General features: G+C 51.6%; 1 protein-coding gene across 1 annotated transcript; it reads left to right on the plus strand.

Annotated features, from left to right (window-relative positions):
* Nucleotides 1–6,384: 6,384 nt before the first annotated feature.
* On the plus strand, nt 6,385–7,761 carry KBTBD13 (kelch repeat and BTB domain containing 13; the record flags this gene model as incomplete). The annotated part of the gene is made up of 1 exon (XM_082617985.1): nt 6,385–7,761. The coding sequence occupies one exon, from the start codon at nt 6,385–6,387 to the stop codon at nt 7,759–7,761; it is 1,377 nt and encodes a 458-aa protein (XP_082474111.1).
* Nucleotides 7,762–24,012: the final 16,251 nt, after the last annotated feature.

The following is a 24,012-nucleotide window of genomic DNA, read 5'->3' on the forward strand; positions in this document are numbered from 1 at the left end:
AAACCCAGGGTAAATCTGGTCATGCTGGAAACGGCAAAGGGCTGACACGAGGAATCTGGACATTTAGGATCTAGTGCCAGCTCTTTCACTGGGTGACCTTAGGCAAGTCATCTCACTTCTTTGGGCTTTGGTGTCCCCATCTATAATACTAAAGGAAGGGGAAAATAAATCCAATTCAAGCCTAATGGAGAGTGACAAAATCAACCCTGGGTTCCATGTCTGAGTACTTTCTAGAACCCTGCGGGACCTCTCTTTTGGAATACACTCCAGTCTTGAGTGGAGAAAGATATGGGAGTCTCAGAGACTTCTCACTGCAGCCCTTCCCCCTCCAACCCCAAACCCCTATCCTCCCATAGCTAATCTACCCACCCATGTGCAAAAGAAACCAGAAAAACCCAGGTCAGCAGGCGGAGGGTCTGGAGTCAGAGCCTGATGGTAATAACTTCTCCTCAACCAAGAGAGAAAATTATTTTCCAGGACAGGACATGAATACTGACTCAGCCTAATAGTGTTTCTGGGAGATCATGGTAAACCAGCTGTGTTATTAAGACTCTAAGGTGTTGAGGGAATCTGTTTAGATTACACTCACAGGCCAGAATCACTCACAGAGCTAATGGCCAAGGGTTTTCCTTTGAGTTGCAGAAGGAGAAAAAGTGGGAGCCAAGTTTTAGCCACATCCCTGGGCTGGCCCTAGTCCTGGGAGGACAGACTGGTTCTGGGTGGGGCTGTGGGGAGACTCAGTCTCACTGGAGGACTGCTGGAGAGAGGGCAGGCTGTGGACGCCCAGAGGCCCAACTGGGAGTAAACCTGGGCTCTGCTACTTCCCTACTTATATGATTTTGGAGGAGTTACGTTCCTTATCTTTAAGACTCAGACCAACCAGTAGATGGGAGCTGCAAGGAGGCAGGTTCTAGCTCAGTGTGAGTGTGAACTCTAATCACCTGAGCTGCCCATAGTTAGAAGGGACTACTGTCTTTGGAAGAAGTGAGCCCCCTGACACTGAAGGCAATCAAGGGGATGACACTTCAAGGAGGTGTTGTAAGGAGACACCACAATGATTTGCAAGATGGGATGAGATGATCTTAACTCACTTCTATTTAAAAGATTATTTGAATTCTTTGCCAGCTGGTTACTCAGGCCCTCAGCTGTGACCGCTAAGTGCCCAAAGTCTGCCCCTCCTACGAGGCTTGGGAGGAAAACAGTGCCCATCTCACAGCTGCAACCACTCCCATTCCCCATCCTCAGCCTCCTCATCTGTGGGCTGCATGTCCAGCGCTCAGAAGTGCCCATTGTGGACCAGAAAGGCTCTTGGAATCAGTCACTTACTGCCAGACTGTGGAATAAGCTACTTTGTCCATCTGGGCCTCAGTTCCTCATTTTATTACTCCCTGTACATTTTTTCTCACACATCACTGTATTCTCAACCACCACCAACAGTTCCAAAATCTATCCAAAAACACAGTCAAAGGACTTCCCTGGTGGTCCAGTGGTTGAGATCCTGTGCTTCCACTGTGGGGGCACGGGTTCAATCCCTATTCTGGGAACTAGGGTCCCACATGCTGCGTGGTGAGTCCAAAACAAACAAAACAAACAAACAAATACAGTCAAATAATTATGGAAATTTGATATAGGAAATTTGAAGTGCTGAGTCAGACCTAAAAGATTAAAATATAAAAATTTCAACATTTCCACCTATGTCATTCCCTGGGGGGTACAACTTATTGAAAGGAATAGTCATTGTTTTTATACACAAATACCATCACCAAATTATTGACCTGTCTTGGGGATTTTAAAAAATCTATGAACAATGTTGAGCTGAAAGGACTCTTTGATTTAAAGGATTTGAAATACACGTGTTTGGAATTCCTACCAACGAGAAATCATCATTGACTCTCAGGTGCCCTTCTTGGTTTATTTTTCAAAGACCCCAAACTCATTCAGAATTCCCAGAGCTGCAATATAATTAAATATCTCTTAGACTAAGCCAATATGATAATAATCTCCTTGAATTATTCACAATGCTTAATGCACTTCTGTTTTTTATCCATCTGTTCCTTATTATCATCCTAAGAGGTAGTTATCACACCCATTTCATAATGGAAGAGTTACAGAGACACCTCGTCTTTAAAATAGGGATGATATTAAGTATTAGATAACATGAAAATATTCCACCTAGAGGTTGGCCCATAGCCCAAAACAGCAAATGCTAGTTCCCTGCACTCCCCTGGACACAAATAGCTCACACTTCTCACCCAACTGCCAAGAAGTCACAACTGTTTAGTGACCAGGCATTTGGGCACTTTGGGTGAAGAGAGAGGTTATTCTGCTAGGGCCAGTATCCCAACCCTCCTTATCACCACCTCCCCACATCTGAGGCTCTTATAAGGGGCCCTGGAGTCCTTGAAATGCAGAGGATGTGGCCCCTCACCCAGCAGTGGGCTTGCAGCAGGTGCTCAATAGGTGGCTCTGGAGTGAGTGGGGCACATACAGGTCTAGACAGGTAGGACTAGATCCTGCTCTTGCCACCCACTCCTACTCCCACCCCCAGAAGCCATTCCACATAAAGCTAACTTTTTGGGACCGCTTTGTGATGTCACTGCATTCCCTGGAGGCACAATATGACAACCACTTCTGTGATTTTTCAATTATAAATTCAGATGTCAAAACTGAACAGAACCTTAGAAGTCAGATCCAAGCTCCACTTTACAGATGAAGAACTGAGGCCTGGGGACTTCCCTGGTGGTCCAGTGGTTAAGACTCTGCACTCTCAATGCAGGGGCCACAGGTTTGATCCCTGGTTGGGGAACTAAGATCCTGCATGCTGCATGGCATGGCCAAAAAAAAAAGAACTGAGGCCTGGACAGGTTGGGTAGCTTTGCAAGCCAGTGGTAGTACCAGCGTCAAAGCCTGGCAGGAATCCTGACTCCCAGTCCAGTGCTCCTCTTCAGGTCCAGGCAAGCTCATCACTACCCTGTGTACAGAAATACCACCATGGGTGGCAAAGGCCAGGGGTCACCCATCAGGCAGGAGGGCCAGGAGGTCACAGTTGGAGGGAACTTCAGTCTCATATGGTTCAACACCTTCATTTATAGTGGAGGGTCAGAAGGGGAATTGTGCAGGGTGGTGGAGCTGGGCCCAGTCCTCCACCAGATTGCAGGCTCTCCTGGGTCAGGGGTTGTGTCTCCTCCATCAGACTGGGGATTCCTACTTAGGTTAGGGCCCAGGAGTCCACCAGGTCCCTCAGTGTGCCAATCATTGCAGACAGAGAGATGTACAAGGTGGGGCGTGTGCTCTAGAAAGGCTCAAGGTCTGACACAGAGCCCCTTTCCTTGCCTCCACCCTCAACCTTGCTAAGTAGAGAGGGAGGTTGGTGTGGGGTCGGGCAGAGCCTGGGAACTCCGTGGGCTGCCCACAGCCATGACAGTTTCCTTGTCCTCTCCAAGTCCCAGAGGGACATTTGTTGTCCGGGTGGAGGAAACTCTCACCAGCTGCAGAAAACACCCCACTGGGGCGTTGGGCACAGGACCAAAGTGCTGATCCTGGACTCAGCCTCAGAGTCATGACCCCCCACCTAGGATGACCCCCTCCCCACTTCCTGGCTGCTGAGGGTGGGAGCCGGGTGTGTGCACTAGCCCTCCAACCCACTGAAATCAGGGATGGACTTGTGAAAAACTGGGACTGGGAGGGAACTTCAGCCAGTAGGGGGTTTGTGCTCCTTCCCACTCCTGCTCTCAGGAGAGGTGCAGGCAGTGGTTCTGTTTGACTACCAGTTACTAGGCGCCAGGAACAGGCCATCTGGGGAGGGAACTGTGGCCCCCTGGGGGTCAGCCCCTTCCCCACCCGCCCCTTCGTTTGAGCCTGGCAGGAGGCAGCTGCTTCCCTTCCTGAAGAAAAGGCTGATGCAGGTGAGGAGAGGCAGCTGCGCTGGGGCCTGGGGTCAAGTGGACGGGGTTAAATCCATCCCACATCTTCATTCATAACCAAGGCAAAGCCCATTCCATCTCTAGGCCTCCCTTTCCTCATCTGTGAAATGAGAAGAGTCAGACACTCTCCTTGCCACTAGCAAGGACAGAGTCAGGACTGGGCACTGCAGAGCCCACTTTCCTCCAAGGAGGGGCTGTCATGCTTTCAGCCAACGTCTAGCCTCAGGGAAGGAGAAAAGCTGGCAGAGGGCCTGGGATAGTATCCGTGGGGACTCCTGCCCACCCCCTCTATCTCTTCCTCCTCTTCCTGTCTGGTCTCTGGGGCAGAGTCTTGCATATTTCTGGCTGCCGCCTCCAGGCTTCTGGCTTCCCAGGCTCACACAAGTGGTCCCCACATCCCAGCCCTGCTTTAATGGGGTGAACTGGGTGGGAGTCCCCAGCAAGAAAGGCACACCCGTGTTGGGTCTGCAGATTCATACTTGAGGATCTGTGCATGCGTGTGTCTTGGGGGAAAGGAAGTTCCCCTGCTCCCTTCCCAAGTACTGCTTGATCACTGTGAGCCGCTAAGCTACCCCATCCCTCCTGAAGAAGACCTGCTGCTGAACATATCCTGAAAGGCAGATACATCCTACACAGGGCTGGGCCTCAGTTAACCCACCTGTAGAACAAGGTAGCAGGAGAAGATAATCACCAAGCTCCCTTCCGGCTGACATTTTGGAACCCGGAGTCTTAGGTGGTCACCCAGGAAAGTTCTGGGCAAGGTGGGCAGCAGGAGGCCTGGGGCTGTCTGCTTCCAGACCCTGGGCAACTCCCTGTCTCATCCTCTACTGTAAGTGAAGGGGTTGAACCATAGGAGACTGAAATTCCTTCCAACTGTGACCTCCTGGCACAAAGTGACTACCCAGCATCTGTAGCACAGGGAGGAAGCAGAGCACAACGGTTAGAGACGCAGGCTCTGGGGTCAGACTGGCTGCACGCCAGTCCTAGCTTTGCTGCTCTCTGGCCATGTCATCTCGGGCATGTGAGTGAACCTCTTGGTGACTCAGTCTCCTCATCTGTGAATTTAATAATATCTGACTTATGCATGCTGTAAGCAATAAATGGATAATATCTATCAAACGAGGGGAAATAATAGTTATTTTCTCACCCGATTGCTGCGAGGATTATAGACGTTCAAGTGCTCACAAAATGCCTGCAATTTAAGTGTTAAATATTATTTCAAGAAGCCTGTCTCCTTCCCATCCACAGACATATAGTCCCCTCAGCAGCCCCACTTTCCTTTTCCCAAGATCTGAGCTATACAGCAATGGACGAGTGGGGAGTAGCAAGAGGGGAACAGACACCAGCTTCCCACACCCATCCCGAATCACGGAATACTTCCACATTCAGGGACTTACTGAACGTTCACCTGTTACCCACCCATTTTTGCAGAGAAGGAAATCGAGGCTCAAAAAGAGATTGGTCTAGGGGCTTCCATGGTGGCGCAGTGGTTAAGAATCCGCCTGCCAGTGCAGGAGACGCGGGTTCAAGCCCTGGTCCGGGGAGGTCCCACATGCTGCGGAGCAACTAAGCCCGTGAACCGTAACTGCTGAGCCTGCGCTCTAGAGCCCACGAGCCACAACTACTGAAGCCCATGTGCCTAGAGCCCGTGCTCTGCAACAAGAGAAGCCACCGCAATGAGAAGCCCGCGCACCGCAACAAAGAGTAGCCCCCCGCTCGCCACAACTAGAGAAAAGCCCGCGCGCAGAAACGAAGACCCGACGCAGCCACAAATAAATAAAACTAAATAACCATTAAAAAAAAAGAGAGAGAGAGAGAGAGATTGGTCTAGCCCAGAGTCAGGGGCAGAGGCCCAAGCCAAAAGAAAACCTGCTCTGGACCCCAGCCTGGCCCACTCTACGTGCTCCACCTCTGCCTCTCCCTCTGGCACCCAAGTACCCCTGCCCCACCAACCGAAGGCGTGAGCTAGGTATTCATCCCGTCCTTGCTCTTTCCCAGCTGAATGATCTTGAACAAGTCATGTAAATTCTCTGAGCCTCATTCCGAACACTGTACAGATACTGTCGAAATACCGTGAAATAGGTGTTATTATTGGCCCCATTTCGAAGAAACAGAGGGTCAGAGTTAGGTTACCTGCACGAGGGCTTACAGCTGCTTTAGTGGTTAAATGGGATATTTTCTAAACTGCCCTCATAGTGCCCTGAATGCAGTAGGTGCCCAGTATATGGTCACCATTATTACTATTTTTTTTTACGGAAGTGAGTGACCCGGCAGGTCTCCAGATGCCCTCTGGGCCCTCGGCCATCCAGCCCGCTGGCCACCACATGACATGAGCCGTACTATCTTTAGCCAGGAAGATATTTATATGCCCCGGGTAAGTTTTTGCCGGTACGGGGGAGCCCCGGAGTCGGTGACCACTGCATCCAGGCCCCCGGAGGCGGCCTCCGCGCCTGGGCCCGCCATGCCACAAGGCCCTGGGGCCCTGATGCAGGTGTGGGTGGGCAGCCAGCTCTTCCAGGCCGACCGGGCACTGCTGGTGGAGCACTGCGGCTTCTTCCGCGGCCTCTTCCGCTCGGGCATGAGGGAGGCGCGCGCGGCCGAGGTGCGCCTGGGCGCTCTGAGCCCGGAAGGCTTCCGCACCACGCTGCGGGTGCTGCGCGGTGAAAGGCCGGAGCTGGCGGCCCCCGAAGAGCTGCTGCAAGCCGTGGAGTGCGCCGCCTTCCTGCAGACGCCGGCGTTGGCGCGCTTTCTGGAGCACAGCCTCACGTCGGACAACTGCGCGCTGCTGTGCGACGCCGCCGCTGCCTTCGGCCTGCACGACGTCTTCCACAGCGCCGCGCTCTTCATCCGCGACGGCGCCCGCGAGCTAACGGCCGAGCTGGCGCTGCCCGAGGCTCGCGCCTACGTGGCGGCGCTGCGACCCAGCAGCTACGTGGCCGTCAGCACGCACGCGCCAGCGCCCGGCTTTTTGGAGGACGCATCGCGGACCGTGTGCTACCTGGACGAAGAAGAGGACGTGTGGCGCACGCTGGCCGCGCTGCCCCTGGAGGCCAGCACGCTGCTGGCCGGCGTGGCTACGCTGGGCAACAAGCTCTACATCGTTGGGGGCGTGCGGGGTCCCAACAAGGAGGTGGTGGAACTGGGCTTCTGCTACGACCCCGACGGCGGCACGTGGCGCGAGTTCCCCAGCCCCCACCAGCCGCGCTACGACACGGCGCTGGCCGGCTTTGACGGCCACCTCTATGCTATCGGGGGCGAATTCCAGAGGATGGCCATGAGCTCCGTGGAGCGCTACGACCCGGCCGCGGGCTGCTGGAGCTTCGCAGCCAACCTGCCGCAGCCAGCTGCCGGCGTGCCCTGCGCCCAAGCCCGCGGCCGCCTCTTCGTGTGTCTGTGGCGGCCAGCCGAAACCACGACCGTGGTGGAGTACACGGTGAGGGCAGACGTGTGGCTGCCCGTGGCCGAGCTGCGGCGCCCTCAGAGCTATGGCCACTGCATGGTGGCCCACCACGATAGTCTCTACGTGGTGCGCAACGGACCTAAGGATGACTTCCTGCACTGCGCCATCGACTGCCTCAACCTGGCCACGGGCCAGTGGACGGCGCTGCCCGGGCAGTTTGTCAACAGCAAGGGCGCGCTTTTCACAGCCGTGGTGCGCGGCGACACCGTCTATACGGTCAACCGCATGTTTACGCTGCTCTATGCCATTGAGGGCGGCACCTGGCGGCTGCTCAGGGAGAAGGCCGGCTTCCCACGGCCCGGCTCCTTGCAGACCGTTCTCCTCAGGCTGCCTCACGGTGCCCGGGGGCAGGTGGCCTCCACGACGCCAGAACTGTGACCCCTGGGCTGGGCTTTAGGAGGGGATGCCCAGAGTCTTCTCTGAGCCATGGCTGAGTCTATGAGACTGGCCTTAGGAGCTGCTGGGAACTTCTCTCTACCTGCCCCAGGTGAGATGTCGGGAGCCTTGTGCCTTCTGCCTTCTGGTGGTGTGAACATGTCCAGGAATCTCAGGAAGCAACGACTCTGGGATCTCAACCCTCAAATTACTTGGGCTGTCTTGAGAGCTGGTGGGTCACAATGTCAGTGGAAGGGATGGGGTGTAGGATTTCAATAATCCAGGCTTGTGTGTGAATGGGCCAGTAATTGAGCACCAGCTGGGAGTGGGTTCAGTGATGTTAATCAAACTGCCAGTCAGGCAAGAATTAAGCACCTACTGTGTGCTCAGCAGGGTGCTGCGCCTAATGTGGCTGTAGTTGACAGACAGGGGTCCATAAAGCTTAGAGTCTAGCCAAGGACAACAAAAGGTTTACACACATTTGTCTTGATCCACATAGGGCTGAAGGCAACGGGCAAAAACAAACAAAAAAACCCAAACCCTGCAATATAATAAAGTCCTGAAGAAATCAGGGCAAAGGGAAAATAGGGAGAGGAAAAATATGTTACTCCAGGCAGAAGGGTAGTAAACAAACTGTATGAAGAAGACAGGCAGGATAATTAGCTGCTAAATGGGGAGACTCGGAAGAGGAGAGACGGGGAAAGCTGGAGCAGATGGGAAGAGTCTGCGAGCCCTGCCTTTAAGGCAGAGCAGCTGTAGATGGAGGCCTTTGGGGAGGCAGTGAGGCTGCACTGCCTTGTAGAGGCAGAAACTGAGCTGAACCTGGAGTGAGACCTGTGAGGGAAAAAGGGTTCCCCATACCCTCTAATGGGATGTGGGCCCGCAGGGGAGAACCCAGTTGGAAGTCCCTTATCCACTGCCCTTTTTGTCATCACTCCAGGGCAATAGACTATTAATTTCCATGACTTCAGTTTACTCAAGGTATGAGCCCAATTTGGGGCAGGTCTAACTGCCTCATCTTCCTCACCTGTACCCCTTCCTCTACATTCTACAGGTTAATCCTAGCCTCCACTCTTGCCATTCCCTGGACCTGGAATGCCATTCCTCTTCCTCTCTCTCTGTTGGCTCTGTGCCTACCTTCTCTGTGCAGGGTTGGCTTTTCCCGACGATGGCTGCGTGCATTGCTCATTGGACCCCTGGCTGACGTCCTTTTCCATGTGTGTATGTGCACATGTGTGCAGCCGTGCACATATGCAGATAGCAAGAGCAGAGATCCTTTTGTGCTGTCAGCTGAGCTGGGACACTTTCCCACCTACAGAATAAAATGATGAGGTCCTACAAAAGCACATGTCTACGCAACAGAAACAGACTCACAGACATAAAGAACAGACTTGTGGTTGCCAAGGGAGAGGAGGGGTCAGGGAGGGAAGGATAGGGAGTTTGGGATTAGTAGATGCAAACTATTATATACAGGATGGATAAACAACAAGGTCCTACTGTATACCACAGGGAACTATATTCAATATCCTGTGATAAACCATAATGGCAAAGAACATATATATGTATATGTATGAGTCACTTTGCTGTACAGCAGAAATTAACACAACATTGTAAATCAACTATACTTCAATAAAAATTTTTTTAAAAGAAGAAAAACATGAGGTCCTGGGACTTCTCTGGTGGTGCCGTGGTTACAAATTCACCTGCCAACGCAGGGGACATAGGTTCGATCCCTGGTCCAGGAAGATCCCACATGCCGTGGAGCAACTAAGCCCGTGTGCCACAACTACTGAGCCCACGCACCTCAACTACTGAAGCCTGCACACTCTAGGGCCCGCGCTCCGCAACAAGAGAAGCCCCCACTCGCCGCAAAAGCCCATGCACAGCAACGGAGACCCAACATAGCCAACAAATAAATAAATAAAATAAATAGTTTTAGAAACAAAACATGAGGTCCTGAAAGACATCAGGCTGTAGAGATCACTAGTTAGGGACCTGCTGCTGACCTCTGGTGCTGACCTCTGGTGTTAGATGAGGACTCTTATCTCGCCTCTAGAGTACCCTGACCCTGGTTTCTGGTCGGATGCCAGCTCAGTCCTCCAGACTCTCCAAGCCTCTGGGCAGACTTCTCTGAGTGGTCCTAAGTGGTCTCCATCCTCCAAGACCCAAGGGCCGTGGGAAATTCTGGCCTCATCACAAATGGAGAATGAAGCATCAGCCTGGCACCTCCTGGGCATGGAGCCTAGCGTCTGGGCTGCCCCTTATTGCCTTTTCCCCTGACCTATGTTCCTATTCCAAGCCCTGGAGAATGCTGCCCTCAGAAGCCTGGGACCTTTTAGGCCTGGATTAATCTAATCTGATGAGTCACAATAATAAATCCTGACTTTTGCATCCTGTGAATTATGTGCAAAGTACTTTCACATCCATCTCCCCACTCCAGCCCTACCTCAGTCATGGGACTTGGGTACCTTCTCCCAACTGATGAGATGTGTGAGGTTCAGAGGTCAAGTGACTGGCCCATGCCACAGAGCCCCTCACTTTTTTGTTCTATCAATATGTAATTTTATTCACATGTCAAAGATTTATCTAACTCATTAATAAGGGAACCAAAAGAATGGTAGGGCTGGTTCAAAGGCACATTTGAGAGACAAGAGATCTGTATACTTTGTTGGAAAAGATATACTGAAATAAGTTTGCCAAGATAGAGGTAAAGCCGGTTGGTGTCTTACAGGGAATAAAACCATAACTTTTGTGGTTCTCTACTGGACTAAATTCCTTTTCATCTTCACATACATGCACATACATACTTGTACATGCAGCTACGTTAGCATGTAACTTTACAATGTCAGGACCCTAATCAATAGTAAATAGTAGAACAAAGGCACAGTCTCCTAGAGAATTAAATAACTCTTAGTGCTTCAACCCTGCCCCAGAATGACACTGAAAGGACATGCAGTCCTCCTTTTGCCTAGTTTTAAGTTACGGACAATTCTTCTTAACAGCACAGACCGTTGTCCTCCCCGCTCACTCCTGATCAGTGCTAAGCGCACTTGCAGTCTTGAGATCCATTAGCTCATCTGCTCTCTCAACCCACAGAGCTTTGTTTGTCGGCTTTTAGAGCTGGCTGCGTGGACCAGCCCAGACAGGCCTGCTGGCTCCAGCGTTCGGTCGTCCTTAGCTCTAGACCAACCCTTTCTGAGACGCCTTTTATGTGTAATAAGAACACAGTGTTCACAGAGAACGTTCCCACAGTGGACTTATTTCAGCTTTGTAAGAATTTTAAGTGGTTGGCAGCTGGGCAACATTCCCACTCCCTTCTTAAAGGGAAAAAAAACCCCAAACACCCAAAGGTCATGGGTGACTAGAAGAGGCACAGGTAGGAAGTGGCAGAGCCCGGCTTTGAACCCAGGGCCATGTGCTGTTTTCTGTCGCTGCCTCCCTGCTTGACTGACATCCTGGGACGGACAGGGTAGTTCTGCCGGTCTCCTTTACACTCCCCTCCCTGTTACCCTTCTCTCTGCGCCTCTTCTTCTTGGGGTTCATCTGCCCCCCTGGACTCAGCCCTTTCCCTCCTCCTCCTGAGATAGGAAAATTGACTGTCCTGGGTTCTCTTACCTTAGGATCTAGCTGGTAGAGGAATGGCCCCCTTCACGAGGGTGTTGACTGAAGGCCCTGGCGGGTATCTGCATTTTGACAGATACTCCCTCCCTCTCACAGTGTGGGGAGGTTTTCACAATCCAGCCCACCTTACCCTCTGGCCTCACAGGTCAGGCTGCACCGTTTCTTCCTATAGCCTGCCACCCTCGGCAAGGATGGTTACCATGTCTGGTTTGCAGGTGAGGAAATCAGCAGAAAGCTGAAATGAGTCACCCAGAGTCACACAGCCAGTCAAGTGGAAGAGCAAGGACCTGGGACCAGGACTTGGGATTCTCAGTCTCTCATACCCTGGCATCCAGACTTGACCACTGCATGAAGGTGTTTGGGGATGTGAGGCAGCTTCAAGAGGGCGAATTACAGAGATACTTTGAGGTTACTAAGCCCAGAAGGCTGGGTTTGAAATCTCTCTGTGCCTGCCCAGAGGGACACTCTAAGAAGCTTGTCCTTCCAGAGAGATCTACACACACACACACACACACACACACACACACGGCTTAATGCAGCAAGGAGCACCTTCCTGAACCTCCATGACAGCCCTGCAGCCCCACTCTCTGGAGCTCTCTCCAGTCTTCGACAGACTTTCTCCTTCACCCTGACTCTGGAGGCCCTGCACCCCAAGCTTTCCTCTCCCTGGGAATTATCCTGGTTTGCTTACATAGCCTGCCTGACAGAGGCAGAAGGAGACACCAGCCCTTCCCACACTCTACCCAGGGCCTGCTTCCCTGCTGGCCGCTCTTCGGCCTGCTCACGTGGGCAGAGTCAACCTGATGATACGCCAGCCAGACCCTGTTGCTTTTCTGCTCAGACCCCTGGGTGCTCCTCAAGTCCCTTGAGTGAAAGCCCAAGTCCTTTCAGGATCCCCTGCCCATTTCCTCCCTGACTTTATCTATCACCACTCTCCCCCTGGCTTCATTGCTCTTCTTCAAGTACCCCGAGCATGCTCCCACCTCAGGGCCTTTGCACTGTGTCCCTCTGCTGGGCACACCTCCCTCCCTCTGTACCGTGTCCCTCTGCTGGGCACACCTCCCTCCCTTTGCACCGTGTCCCTCTGCTGGGCACACCTCCCTCCCTTAGCTGCCTGGCTCACTCCCCACCTCCTATGGGCCTTTGCCCAAATGTCACTTTCATTCTGAGGCCTTTCCTGACCACCCTACATAAAATCTACCTCCCCCTTCTCTGCATTCCCTACTTCTTTTCCTGTTTTATTTCTCTCCATAGCATCTAGCACCATCCCCTATGCTCTATTTTTACTTGTTTAGTGTGTGTTTCCTTCTACTAAAGTTGAGCTCCATGAGGGCAGAGATTTGTGTCTGTTTGTTCACTGCTGTATCACCAGGACAGTGAACAGAACATAGTAGGGGCTTAATAAATTTTGAATGAATCAATGGTGCTCAATGGATGTCAAAAGAATAAATGAATTAATCACATGGTCAATCAATCAAAGGAAAAACCCATAGAAAGAGGCTGTCGGATTTCAGAGGAGAGGGGTATCATTTCTGGCAGGGGCTGGGGTGGGCGGGTGACTAGGGGAGACCTTCATGAGAGGGTGATGAGCTGTGGGGTGCACAGCACACCGGGCGAAGAGTGGGATCTCAGAACAGCAGCAGCTCAGAGGCCACTTCTCCGGCTCCAGTGGAGGGGAGGAGACGGGAATTGGAAGTGCTAATCATCCTATGAAGAATTGCTCCTCTTGGCGGTGGAATACACACAGGGCTGGTCTGTTTATTTTCCTTTGGCCCCAAGCAGCTGAGCCTCTTTTTCATCCTAATTGCTTTTCTTCGAGTTGCTGTCACTTCCCAGGAACAGTGGCAAGTTTAACTGTGCTGGTGGGAGACACAGCTGTCGGCAGACAGGCCACCTCTGAGCAGGCCCATCGTGGCCGTGGAATATGGGACCGCCATGGAGGGGGGTCTCCCAGGACTCATCCCAGCAGTGTCCTCTGCAACCCTCATGATTCTGCCCCAGCTGAAGTGGGGAGCCTCTCTCTCTGGCACCTTAGCAACTAACAAAAGGTAAAGGGGTCCTTTTGTAGGGCTGCAGGGTCTTGGAGCAGGATATAAGCATCTCATCTAACCCCTCTCTTTTTACAGGGAGGAAAGGGAAGTTGGCAGGGGGCGGGGCAAATAACTTGCCTGGAGCCACACAGCAATGCAGTGGACCACTCTGAGCTAAAACCCACATCTGTAGAATCCTCTTCCCAACACACCATGCTGCATCTCTTGTGTTGCCTTCCAGGACACCCATGAGTAAGATTCCCCAAGATGACCCATCAGGCCTTCCCTCCCCGATTCCAGACCTCCATCCTTACTTTTTCCAGTAAATATCACCCCTCTTGCGTCACATTAATTCAGCACTCTGCTTTCATTCAGCAGATAGAGACAAAAGACTTGGTCTCTAATGGTGGTATTTGGGCACCTGGGCTCTTCACATCACACACACACACACACACACACACACACACACACTCACAATTTTGACAACTCTAAGGGTGGCCTTATGATTTTGGCCCACTATGCTTTTCTTTCCAGTAACATATTTTCATTCTCACTGGGGCCTCCATGGATGGGCCTAGCCCCACAGTCCTGATTAGCAGAGGGAATTTCAGGGGCTCTGAGAGGGGGCGAGCGTTGGGTTGGGGTGGAAACAAGGTGCTGAGACTCTGCCTTCTGACCATGGGAAAGTCTCTTCACCTTTCTGATATTAAGGTGTCTCGACTCTAGACAGGGAGGGTAATTCCTGTCCCAGAGGATGGTTATGAGAGTCAAATATGACCTAGAGGCTAGCACAGGTTATGCTCACCATCCATATTCCTTTCTCCTCCCTCCCGCTCCTCACCCCTTATTGAGACCCCTTCTGTGAGACAGGCATGGGTAGGATGAGCCAAACATGGCCCTGCAATCCACACATTTATCGCTCAGTGAGGAAGCAGGATGGCAGAACAGGTAAGCATCAGCTTTGGCATCAGGAGACCTGGGTTCATATTCCAGCTCCATCACTTGCCAGCTGTGTCATCTTGGGCAAACTCGGTTTCTTTATAAAATGTTGAGGATGGGCTTCCCTGGTGGCGCAGTGGTTGAGATTCCGCCTGCCGATGCAGGGGACACGGGTTCGTGCCCCGGTCCGGGAAGATCCCACATGCCGCGGAGTGGCTGGGCCCGTGAGCCATGGCCGCTGAGCCTGCGCGTCCGGAGCCTGTGCTCCGCAACGGGAGAGGCCACAACAGTGAGAGGCCCGCGTACCGCAAAAAAAAAAAAAAAAAAAAAAAAAACTGTTGCGGATGAGAAGGCTCACCGTGCAGAGGTGTCGTGCAGGTAGATCACAGGAAGCCCCTGTAGCTCTCCCAGGAGGGAGGGAGGTTGGAGCCTGAGTGTGAAGAGCCTTGAATGCCAGGCTAAGAATGTGGGCCTGTTCTGTAGGAAAAGGGAGCCATAGCAAGGGTTTGAGGTGGAGACTATGGAAGACGGATATCGTGCTTCTCGAATTCCAATACCAGGCCCCTCGCCCGCCCTGCCTGCCCCTCTAGATCCACTCCCCCTTCCTCCTGCCTCCCACCCCAGGAGGCTGCCCTTTGGGTTATATCACCGGCTCTCTTGATTTTGGCCCCCCATGGGGGTACCTGAAGAAGACAGGGGTAGGGGGGAGTGGGAGGTCCAGGGACTTCGTTGATGGCTCCTTCCTTGCCGGGCTGCCTCACACTGACTTTTTTTCCTCCAGTGACCAGAGTCACTGTCAGGTAGCCCTTCCTGTGCAGCCCTCTCAGTCTCCAGGTTGTGGTGGCCACCTCTCTCCTCCCCTTGCAGGCCTGGGGGTGGTGAGAGCCCCACTGTTGCCAGCCCGGCACTATCCCTATAGTAGTAGCCTCCACCCTTGGCAAACAGCCTCTTTCTTCAAGTCTCCTCTAAGGACGTGATCTGACTTGCCATCTCTTTCCTGCCATGATCCGTGCCCTGTTCCCTCTGGCTCTCGTCTCTCTGGGCATCTGTCACCGAGTGGCTTGGTTTGCTACAGCAAAGGATACAGGCTTACCTCGCGTTACTGCGCTTCACTTTATCATGCTTCGCAGATGTTGCTTTTTTTTTACAAATTGAAAGTTAGTGGCAACCCTGCATTGAGCACGTGTCACGCCATTTTTCCAACAGCACTTACTTACTTTGTGTCTCTGTGTCCCATTTTGGTAATTCTCACAGTATTTCAAACGTTTTCATTATTATTATATTTATTATGGTGATCAGTGATCAGATGTTACTGTTATAATTGTTTGGGGGTGCCATGAACTGCGCTTATATAAGACTGTGAACTCAATGGATAACATTAGTTTTTATGTTATTTTCCATTAACATAACATTTTATGGAAAAACCCAAACAGACTTTTTGGCCAACCCAGTAGAATACAATATAGTGTAAACATAACTTTTACACGCACTGGGAAACCAAAAAATTTGTGTGACTCGCTTTATTGTGTTATTTGCTTTATTGAAGTGGTCTGGAACCAAACCCGCAATATCTCTGAGATATGCCTGTACTGGAAAATGTCCATCTCAGTATCTTGGCCTGATTACACAGTGATGGGAACGAGAGAAACGTCTTACCAGAAGGGGTGGTGCCTCAGTGACCGGAAGCTACGGCCTTGCTTCCCAAGCCACTTGAATTTGAGGGGAAAAAAGTGACCTTTAGAAGCTCTTGGAGGAATGGCTGGGAATGAAACAACCAAATGCATGAGCTCCAGGGAGCACAGCTTCTGCTGCCCCCTCCCAAGTGAGGAACCAGGCAGGTCTGCAGCCCTGGCCACTAGGCAGGCCCTGGTTCTCCACTGCCCTGATCAGACCTGACCTTTACTAGGTTTAACCAAGGGGTCCTGATGGGGACAGCAGGGACCCCTAGAGACATTTATTCCAGGCCCAGCCCTGCCACCCATCTGCTGGGTGATGTCATGCCCGATGCTTTACCTCTCTGAGCCCCACTTTGCATCTGTCACTGAAGATGATAGCCTTTGGTGCACACATTCACTGTGTGGTCAAGAGAGGGGACGTGTGCACATGTTCACTGGTGGTCAAGTGAGGGGACGTGTCTGCAGGCCCGTGGTGAGGGGAACCCAGTGCTCCAGCTTCTAGCTCAGACCTTCTGGATTCTAACTCAGTTCTAGCACTTTCTGACCAGGTGACCTTGGGCAGTTCTTAACCTCTCTGAGCCTCAGGTGGCATCTGTCAATGAAGACTGTTGGGAGGTGAGCAAGCTAGTACACAGAAGGAGCTTAGGATAGTACCAGGCCCACAGCAAGTGTCAGTAAACCCCAGAAAACTTTCCGCCCTCAGGCGAGGTCAGTGGGTTATCTTGCCAGTAGCAGTCATTCTGGCTTCAGATGGAGAAGGCAAATAATGTCTACATGGTGTGGTTGGGAACCTCAAAGAGGGCCTTTGGCCTTGAAAGCATCTTTCACCATTCTTCCTGGTTGGCCATCATCTCCAGAGTGTAACCCCGGGACCCTGCACTGTCTTAAGGGTCATAGGCCTGGTGGGGTGGAAGGGCAGGCATGTGAGTCCTCTCGCCAGACACTGAGACGGTGTCATCCCTGAGATCCTTGGACCCCAGCCCCTGTACCCGAAGGCACTGAACTCCTGGGGAGCTCAAAATACTTCTCTTAGCTTCAGCAGCAGTGACCTACCTTGAACCCCAAGAACAACTATCACTCAGCCATTTCCTTGGTCACCTGCCCCCACATAGCCTGGCATCAGGGTGGGCAGAGCAAAGCTGCTCATCACAGAGACGGGGCTGGTCACCTTCTTGACCAGCAGTGCCCACCCCTCTCCTCAAAGCTCAGCCTGGTCCACCACAGAGAGCATGGTCACTGCTTCCAGCCTGCTCAGGGACAGTGACCCATGCTTGTTTCTGTCCAGCCCTGCTGCCATCAAAAAGGGGCCATGTGCTCCCCCAAAGGAGCACATCACAGGGATCATGAGCCAACTTGGACCTCTGTCCCTTCCACGGAGCTCTAGGGGCCTCGTGCAGATTAGCACCGGCACCCTCCCAGCAGCCACAAGGATGCCTTACTCACTCTGGTCCCAGCCACGTGGTCCCTCCAGGCTCTGAGGGGCTGGGCACTAAGGAATGGGGACCGGCTGCCTTTGTCCCCTGAAACCACTGTGCTGATAGTGTCATCCCAAGTACCCAGAGCTTCCCTTAATACTTTCTGGTGAGTCTTTTCACCTGGCAATTCAGTGAAACCTCTATGGAAGCCAGTTACCTTTGTCATGGCCACTCCCCAGAGGGCTAACTTTCATGGTTTCCCTCCTTCTCTACCTTCCTCCCTCTTCCTTCTGCAAACACTCAGAGCACCTCCTCTACCACAAGCTGCGCCAGGCATGGGGGCAGAGAGACAAAGCAGGTTCGGTCCCCACCCCCAGGGCTTCACAGGGAATGATGGAGGTGCCCCTTCAGCAGTTACAGGACCACAAGGTGTCTCTGATGGATATAAGCCCCTTGGTGACACCCAGGACCTCCAAGCCTCCTGGCTGCCCATACCTCGGCCCATATTTCCCTCATCCTGCTTTAGTCTTAAGACTTTCCTCTAGATTCAAGGGGTGACAGGACACTTTCTGCCCCATTTGGCGCTGGCTTTACTCATATTCTCTCATTGCATCCAGCAGGGTGCTTTGGTTGTCAGCAAGAGAAACCAACTTTGGCTAAGTTAAGGAGAATGGAATTCTAGTGGAAGGACTTTCGGTAGCTCCAGGCTCCCAGGGAAGGTCAGAGCACTGGCTGAGAAAGGACAGAATGAGTGTGCTCAAGGTTACAAGGTGACACGCCAGAGTTGGCCTGGCCCTGTGCAGGTGACATGTGCCCACCCCCTGGTCAGGAGAGGACAGGGCACTTTGACAACAAGATGACCCACAGCTGGGGGAGGTTATTCCTCCAGGTTCACTGGGTATCATCTGAAAATAAGGGAGGGGCTAACCAAAAGTTTATCCAAGTTTGCTTTCTAAATCTATAAACTCTGCCAAATTCTCAACAAAAAAAAAGCGAGAATGGCCCCTAGCTGGGTGGCCAGAAAACAGCAGTGCTCACTATGGTCTCCCTTCCATCCCCCGTGTTGGCACCACTGTGTCAACTCTGTAGCTCGCTGGCTGCAGCATCAAATCCAAACTCCTCAAGGCCCAGCCACAACCCTCCAGGCACACTGAGGAGCTCACCACTTCCCTCCCACCCCAGGTGGTCTCATGCCTGGGTGACAGCGGCCTGGAATGCCCTTCCTTTCCTTCTCTATGTGAAGAACCCCTTCCCATGCTGCAAGACCCAGCTCAGTTGTGCCCCCTCCTGGACGACACCTCGTGCCAGCCTGAGGTTCATCTCTCAGCCTGGCTCAAGCTCCTGTGGGTGGGGGCTCACCTCTGCCTGGAGGCTGCCCTCCCTGCACCAGCAGTGGTGGCTTAGGAGCTGTCTGTCCCCATGGCGGAGCCCCTGATCCTCTCCCCGCCACCCCCCATCTCTTCCGTGTGCCCGGCGCAGGGTCGGCGGAGGTTCATGACATCGCTTGGCTGCTGAGGGTTTCAGAGTCTGTGATTAAGCCATGCCCTGGGCTGGCCTGTCCTGGGTCCCTGGTTCCCCAGCCCCCGGCTTCCATCCTTCCACTCTCACCCAGCACCCAGTGAATGTCTCTGTTCAGCCTGGAAACATTTTCTTAACGACAATAAATAAATAAATAAATAAAATCATAGGTTAAAAATCTCGAGCAATAAAACAGCAGATGACGTTGCATGGGCAACTTCCCAGAGGACACAGAACACACGTCTCCTGAGTGGGTGGCCTTATAAGGACAGGTTTAGGAGGAGAATGGGCAGGAGGCAGAGCCGCCCACCAGCAGAGGGGGAGGTTGGCGTGGGGGTGGGTGCCCCACTGCTGGGCCAGGAACGGAGCCAGCAGGCTAGGACCCAGCTCCACCGGAGGAGGTGGAAAAGTACCACCTCCAGAGGTCCTCGCTGGGCCAAAGCCCGCCTGTCCTTCCGCCTTCCCTGCATCAACAGCACAGGCTCTGACCTGCTGCCAGCCAGTTGCCACGCTGCCCTACACCGCCCAGCCGAGCACCGGGAAGCCGCCCACCCTAGGACAGGCCATTTCTCATTCTTCTTCCCACTTCCCTGCACTCGTGGCCCAGCAGGGCTTGGCACCCAGCTGGCACCCAGTAAAGCTGTATTGGCTGGAAGATTAGTAAGTGAGTGGTTGTTTGGTGGTAGTTTTAGCTCATCAGCTGGGCTGTAACACCTGGAATACAGGAGCAGCGCCTTCTCAGGGAGACCAGTGCACAGCTGAGCAGGGGCTTAACAAAGGATTTGGTGCTTGAGTGGGACCTGCCTTTGAGTAGAGCTGAGCGATCAGTTCTTACCTCACTCAGGATCACTTCGTCCCGGCATGAAGGCACACACCTCCACAACTGCTCCAGAGAATGCCTGTGACAGGGGCTTCACTCCTCCTGAGGACAGTGTGTGTGTGGGTATAAGAGAGAGAGGGAGTTTCTAGGAGATTCCTGGTTGTTTAAGGGTTCCTCTGAGCCCAGCATGTCTGGGAACAAAGCCCTCACCCTTGGGGTCAGAGGGTGAGGGGAGGTGTGCCCAGGAGGCCCTGTCCTGAGGGAGGGGCTCTGGAAGCCTCCCCCAATCTCATTAGGGAAGACTCTTTCCAGAGCTTCCAAAAGCCCCAAATCCTCCTTGAAGTGAGTCTAAAAAGAGACAGAATGGATGGTGAAATAAGGTGAAAACTGGGAGTGCCACCCCATCCCTTGGCAGGCTTTTTACTCAGCCAAACCTTATCATTTATGAGCCACTGTTCATGAGGTAAGCATTGCTGTCTCCCTGAATCCTCTTTTAAAAGGAAAAACGTGTTTCTCTGCAGGGGCCCACAGTCACCTCTCTAATCACCAGATAAGATAGGAGGACAGGGCAGGATGGGGAGGGGGCAGGGAGGGAGTGTGGAAGGAAGGAGGCTGAGAGGGGAGGAGGGTCCGGGAAGAGGAAGCTCCTGACACCTCCACGTGATCCTTGGAGGCCAGCTGTGACCTGAGGGTGCGTCCTACCCCACTATCTCCAGAATGGAAGGGTCAGGGCCAAGAGGAGGCTCTGGCAGCCCCTCAGCTGGCACTGCTCCCGGTGCCAGGAGAATGTTGTCAGCTGCAGAAGGTTGACTCAAGTTGAAGCAAGAGCCCCAGAGGCTCCTGGTAGAGGTGAGAGAGGAGAAGAGCCAGCTGTGTCAGCTTGAGCCTGGTGAGGGCCCAGGCTCAGACCCTGACCCCTGGGTAAGGCCTGCTCCACTGTCATTCTGTTCCAAAATAGAAATGTCCTTTGTATAAAGAGTAATGCAAAACACAACAAAACTCCCTTATGTGACTGCCTGAAATTCCACCATTAGTCACGGATTATTTTGGTTTAAGCATTGCCCCCTGTGCCGGACTGAATAATGGTCCCCCAAAGACTTCCATGTCCTAATCCTTGGAGTTATCTACCTTACATGGTAAAAGGGACTTTGCAGATGTGATTAAGTTAAGGATTTTGAGATGGGCGATTATCCAGATGGGCCCAATATAATCATAAAGGTCCTTATAAGAAGGAGGCAGAAGGGTCAGCTAGTTAGAGGGCACACGTTTCCCTGAGAAGGGAACACACAAAGAACTTGAGGTTTCAGCCTGAAATAGTTTCTGAGGGCCTCCCATACACACACTACACCCTCCCCATCAGAGTCAGGAGGGCTGCTTCAACCTGCTGGCACTGGGTCTCAGAGGGAACATGGTTGGGACACAGAAGAGGAGACAGAGTATATGCGGACAGAAGTAAAAGCAAAGCCTCAGGGAGAACTTACTTCATTCTGCTTCCTTGGGCCAGGCGTTGGTCACCACCTGGTCCCCTGACTCCACCATCCGCCTGGCTTCCTCTCCAAGGGTCACATTGTTTAGACTCTGGCTTCTGGTAGCTGAGTGTGTCATCTGCTGCTGTTTCAAGGGGCCACCAATGACCCTTACTGTTAGCTGTAGAGACTGTCTTTCTCCCAGAATCCTCTGCTCCAAACAGCTTCTTTTTTTTTTTTTTTTTTGCAGTACGCAGGCCTCTCACTGCTGTGGCCTCTCCCGTTGCGGAGCACAGGCTCCGGACGCGCAGGCTCAGCGGCCATGGCTCACGGGCCCAGCCGCTCCACGGCATGTGGGATCTTCCCGGACCGGGGCACGAACCCGTGTCCCCTGCATCGGCAGGCAGATTCTCAACCACTGCGCCACCAGGGAAGCCCCAAACAGCTTCTTAAACCCTGCTGACCAAAGAGGCCAAGTCACTGGGGGAGAGTTTCTCCCAGGTTTTCTGAGTTTGATTATAAATGCTGGAGATTTGTTAACCATAATGATAATGAGAAGGATGACAGTAAAGGTAGTAGTGATTCTAGAACAAAGCAGGGCATAAATATGTATAAATAAGTAAATAGCTACTAGATGCCATGTCACAAGCTTCCTGTACACTCTCCTGTTCAATCATCCTAACTGGGAAATTTTAGTGTCCATATTTTATGAATAAGAAACTGAGGCACAGAGAGGTTATGTGACTTGCAAAGATAGTTTGTAATAGGGCTGTAGTTTCAGCCCAAATCTGACTTCAGAGTCCACGCCTTTAACTACCACACTATTCTACCTCCTAAAAAATAATTTAAACTAACTGTGCCCATTGATGTCTCATTTTTAATCAAGCAATAGTTTTCTAGGGATGGGAAAGTTTGGGGCAGGTGGGAGAAGGATGGGGGAGTGACATGGAGGAAGGCCCTGTGACATGGGGGAGAGGCCAGCCAACTGGTCGCCTCGAAACAAGGGGACCTAATAAGGTGGCAGACTGAGGCCAGATTACCTTAATCAAAACATAAATAGCTTTAGATTTAACATTACATCTTAGAAATTGAATTTGAATTTTACTGTCTTTTCCAAGAGCAGTTTTATTTTTGACTAACTTAATGCCATCTCGCCGATTTCCAAAATAGTTTTATGTTGCCTGCAAGTTATTTAAAGCAAGTTTCAAGGCCAAAGAATATTTTTAATGTAATTTCAAGTCGGCAGGCATTGAGGCTTAATGGAAAGCACCCAGGGGCTGGATGGGCCTCAGGAAACCTGGGTTCTAGTCCCAAACTTGTTGTTTAGGCCTGTGTAAGCCTCCAGAAGTCCTCACTGCATGTTCAAACAAGATTTTATTTGCGTTTTTTACAGGCCTCAACTCCAGGTCCAGCCCTGTTTGTTGGGTGGAGGGGGCTGAGAGGTTTTGGTTCTGTGCTAATAGCTGCAGGTCATTGCTCAGGGCAGCTGAGAAGGGCAGAGGCATCAGCATCTTGTCTTCTGACCTCTGCTTGCCTGAATCATGGGTAGCTCCAGCAATTTGTCCCCTCAATCCCTGGGGACCTCCAGAAGCTAGGCCTGGGGTGACTGGAGACAACTTTGGTCCCAACCTGCCCAATCCCCAAATGAGGAAAGACTGACATAGGACCACAGATTGTGAGAGCAGAAGCCAGATCTCTGGCTCTGATATCAGACACACTGGCCATGGGCCCATTACATTGAATAAAAATCCCCAGAGATACTGGCCTAAAAACAGACACGTAGATGAATGGAACAGAATAGAGAAACCAGAAATAAACCCACACGTATGTGTGGTCAATTAATTTACAACCAAGGAGCCAAGAATATACAATGGGGAAAAGACAGCCAGTCTCTTCAATAAATGGTATTGGGAAAACTGGACAGTCACATGCAAAAGAATAAAACTTGACCACTATCTCACACCACACACAAAAATTAACTCAAGGGAATTAAAGACTTGAATGTTAGACGTGAAACCATGAAACTCCTAGAAGAAAACATAGGCAGTAAGCTCCTTGACATCGGTTCTGGTGATGATTTTTTGAATCTGACATCCAAAGCAAATGCAACAAAAGCAAAAATAAACAAGTGGGACTACATCAAACTAAAAAGCTTCTACACAGTAAAGGAAACTATCAACAAAGTGAAAAAGCAACCTACATAATGAGAGAAAATATTTGCAAATCATGTATCTGATAAGGGGCTAATATCCAAAATATATAAAGAACTCATACAACTCAACAGCAAAAAACACACACAATATGATTAAAAAATGGGCAGATCTGGAAGGATATTTTTCCCAGATAAGACATACAGGTGGCCAACACGTACATGAAAAGATGCTCAGTATCACTAATCATCAGGGAAATGCAAATCAAAACCACAATGAGATACCAGCTCACACCTGTCAGAATGACTATTATCAAAATGACAAGAAATAGCAAGTGTTGGTGAGGATGTGGAGAAAAGGGAACCCTTGAGAACTGTTAGTGGGAATGTATATTGGTGCAGTCACTATGGAAAACAGTGTGGCGGTTCCTCAAAAAATTAAAAATAGAACTACCATATGATCTGGCAATTCCACTTCTGGATATTATCTAAAGAAAACAAAAACACTAACTTGCAAAGGTATCTGCATCCCCATGTTCATTGCTGTACTATCTACAAGAGCCAAGATATGGAAACAACCTAAGTGTCCATTGATGAATGCATGGATAAAGAAACTGTGG

The sequence above is a fragment of the Mesoplodon mirus genome (assembly GCF_964341445.2).
Source record: "Mesoplodon mirus genome assembly, chromosome: 4".
NCBI lineage: Eukaryota > Metazoa > Chordata > Mammalia > Artiodactyla > Ziphiidae > Mesoplodon > Mesoplodon mirus.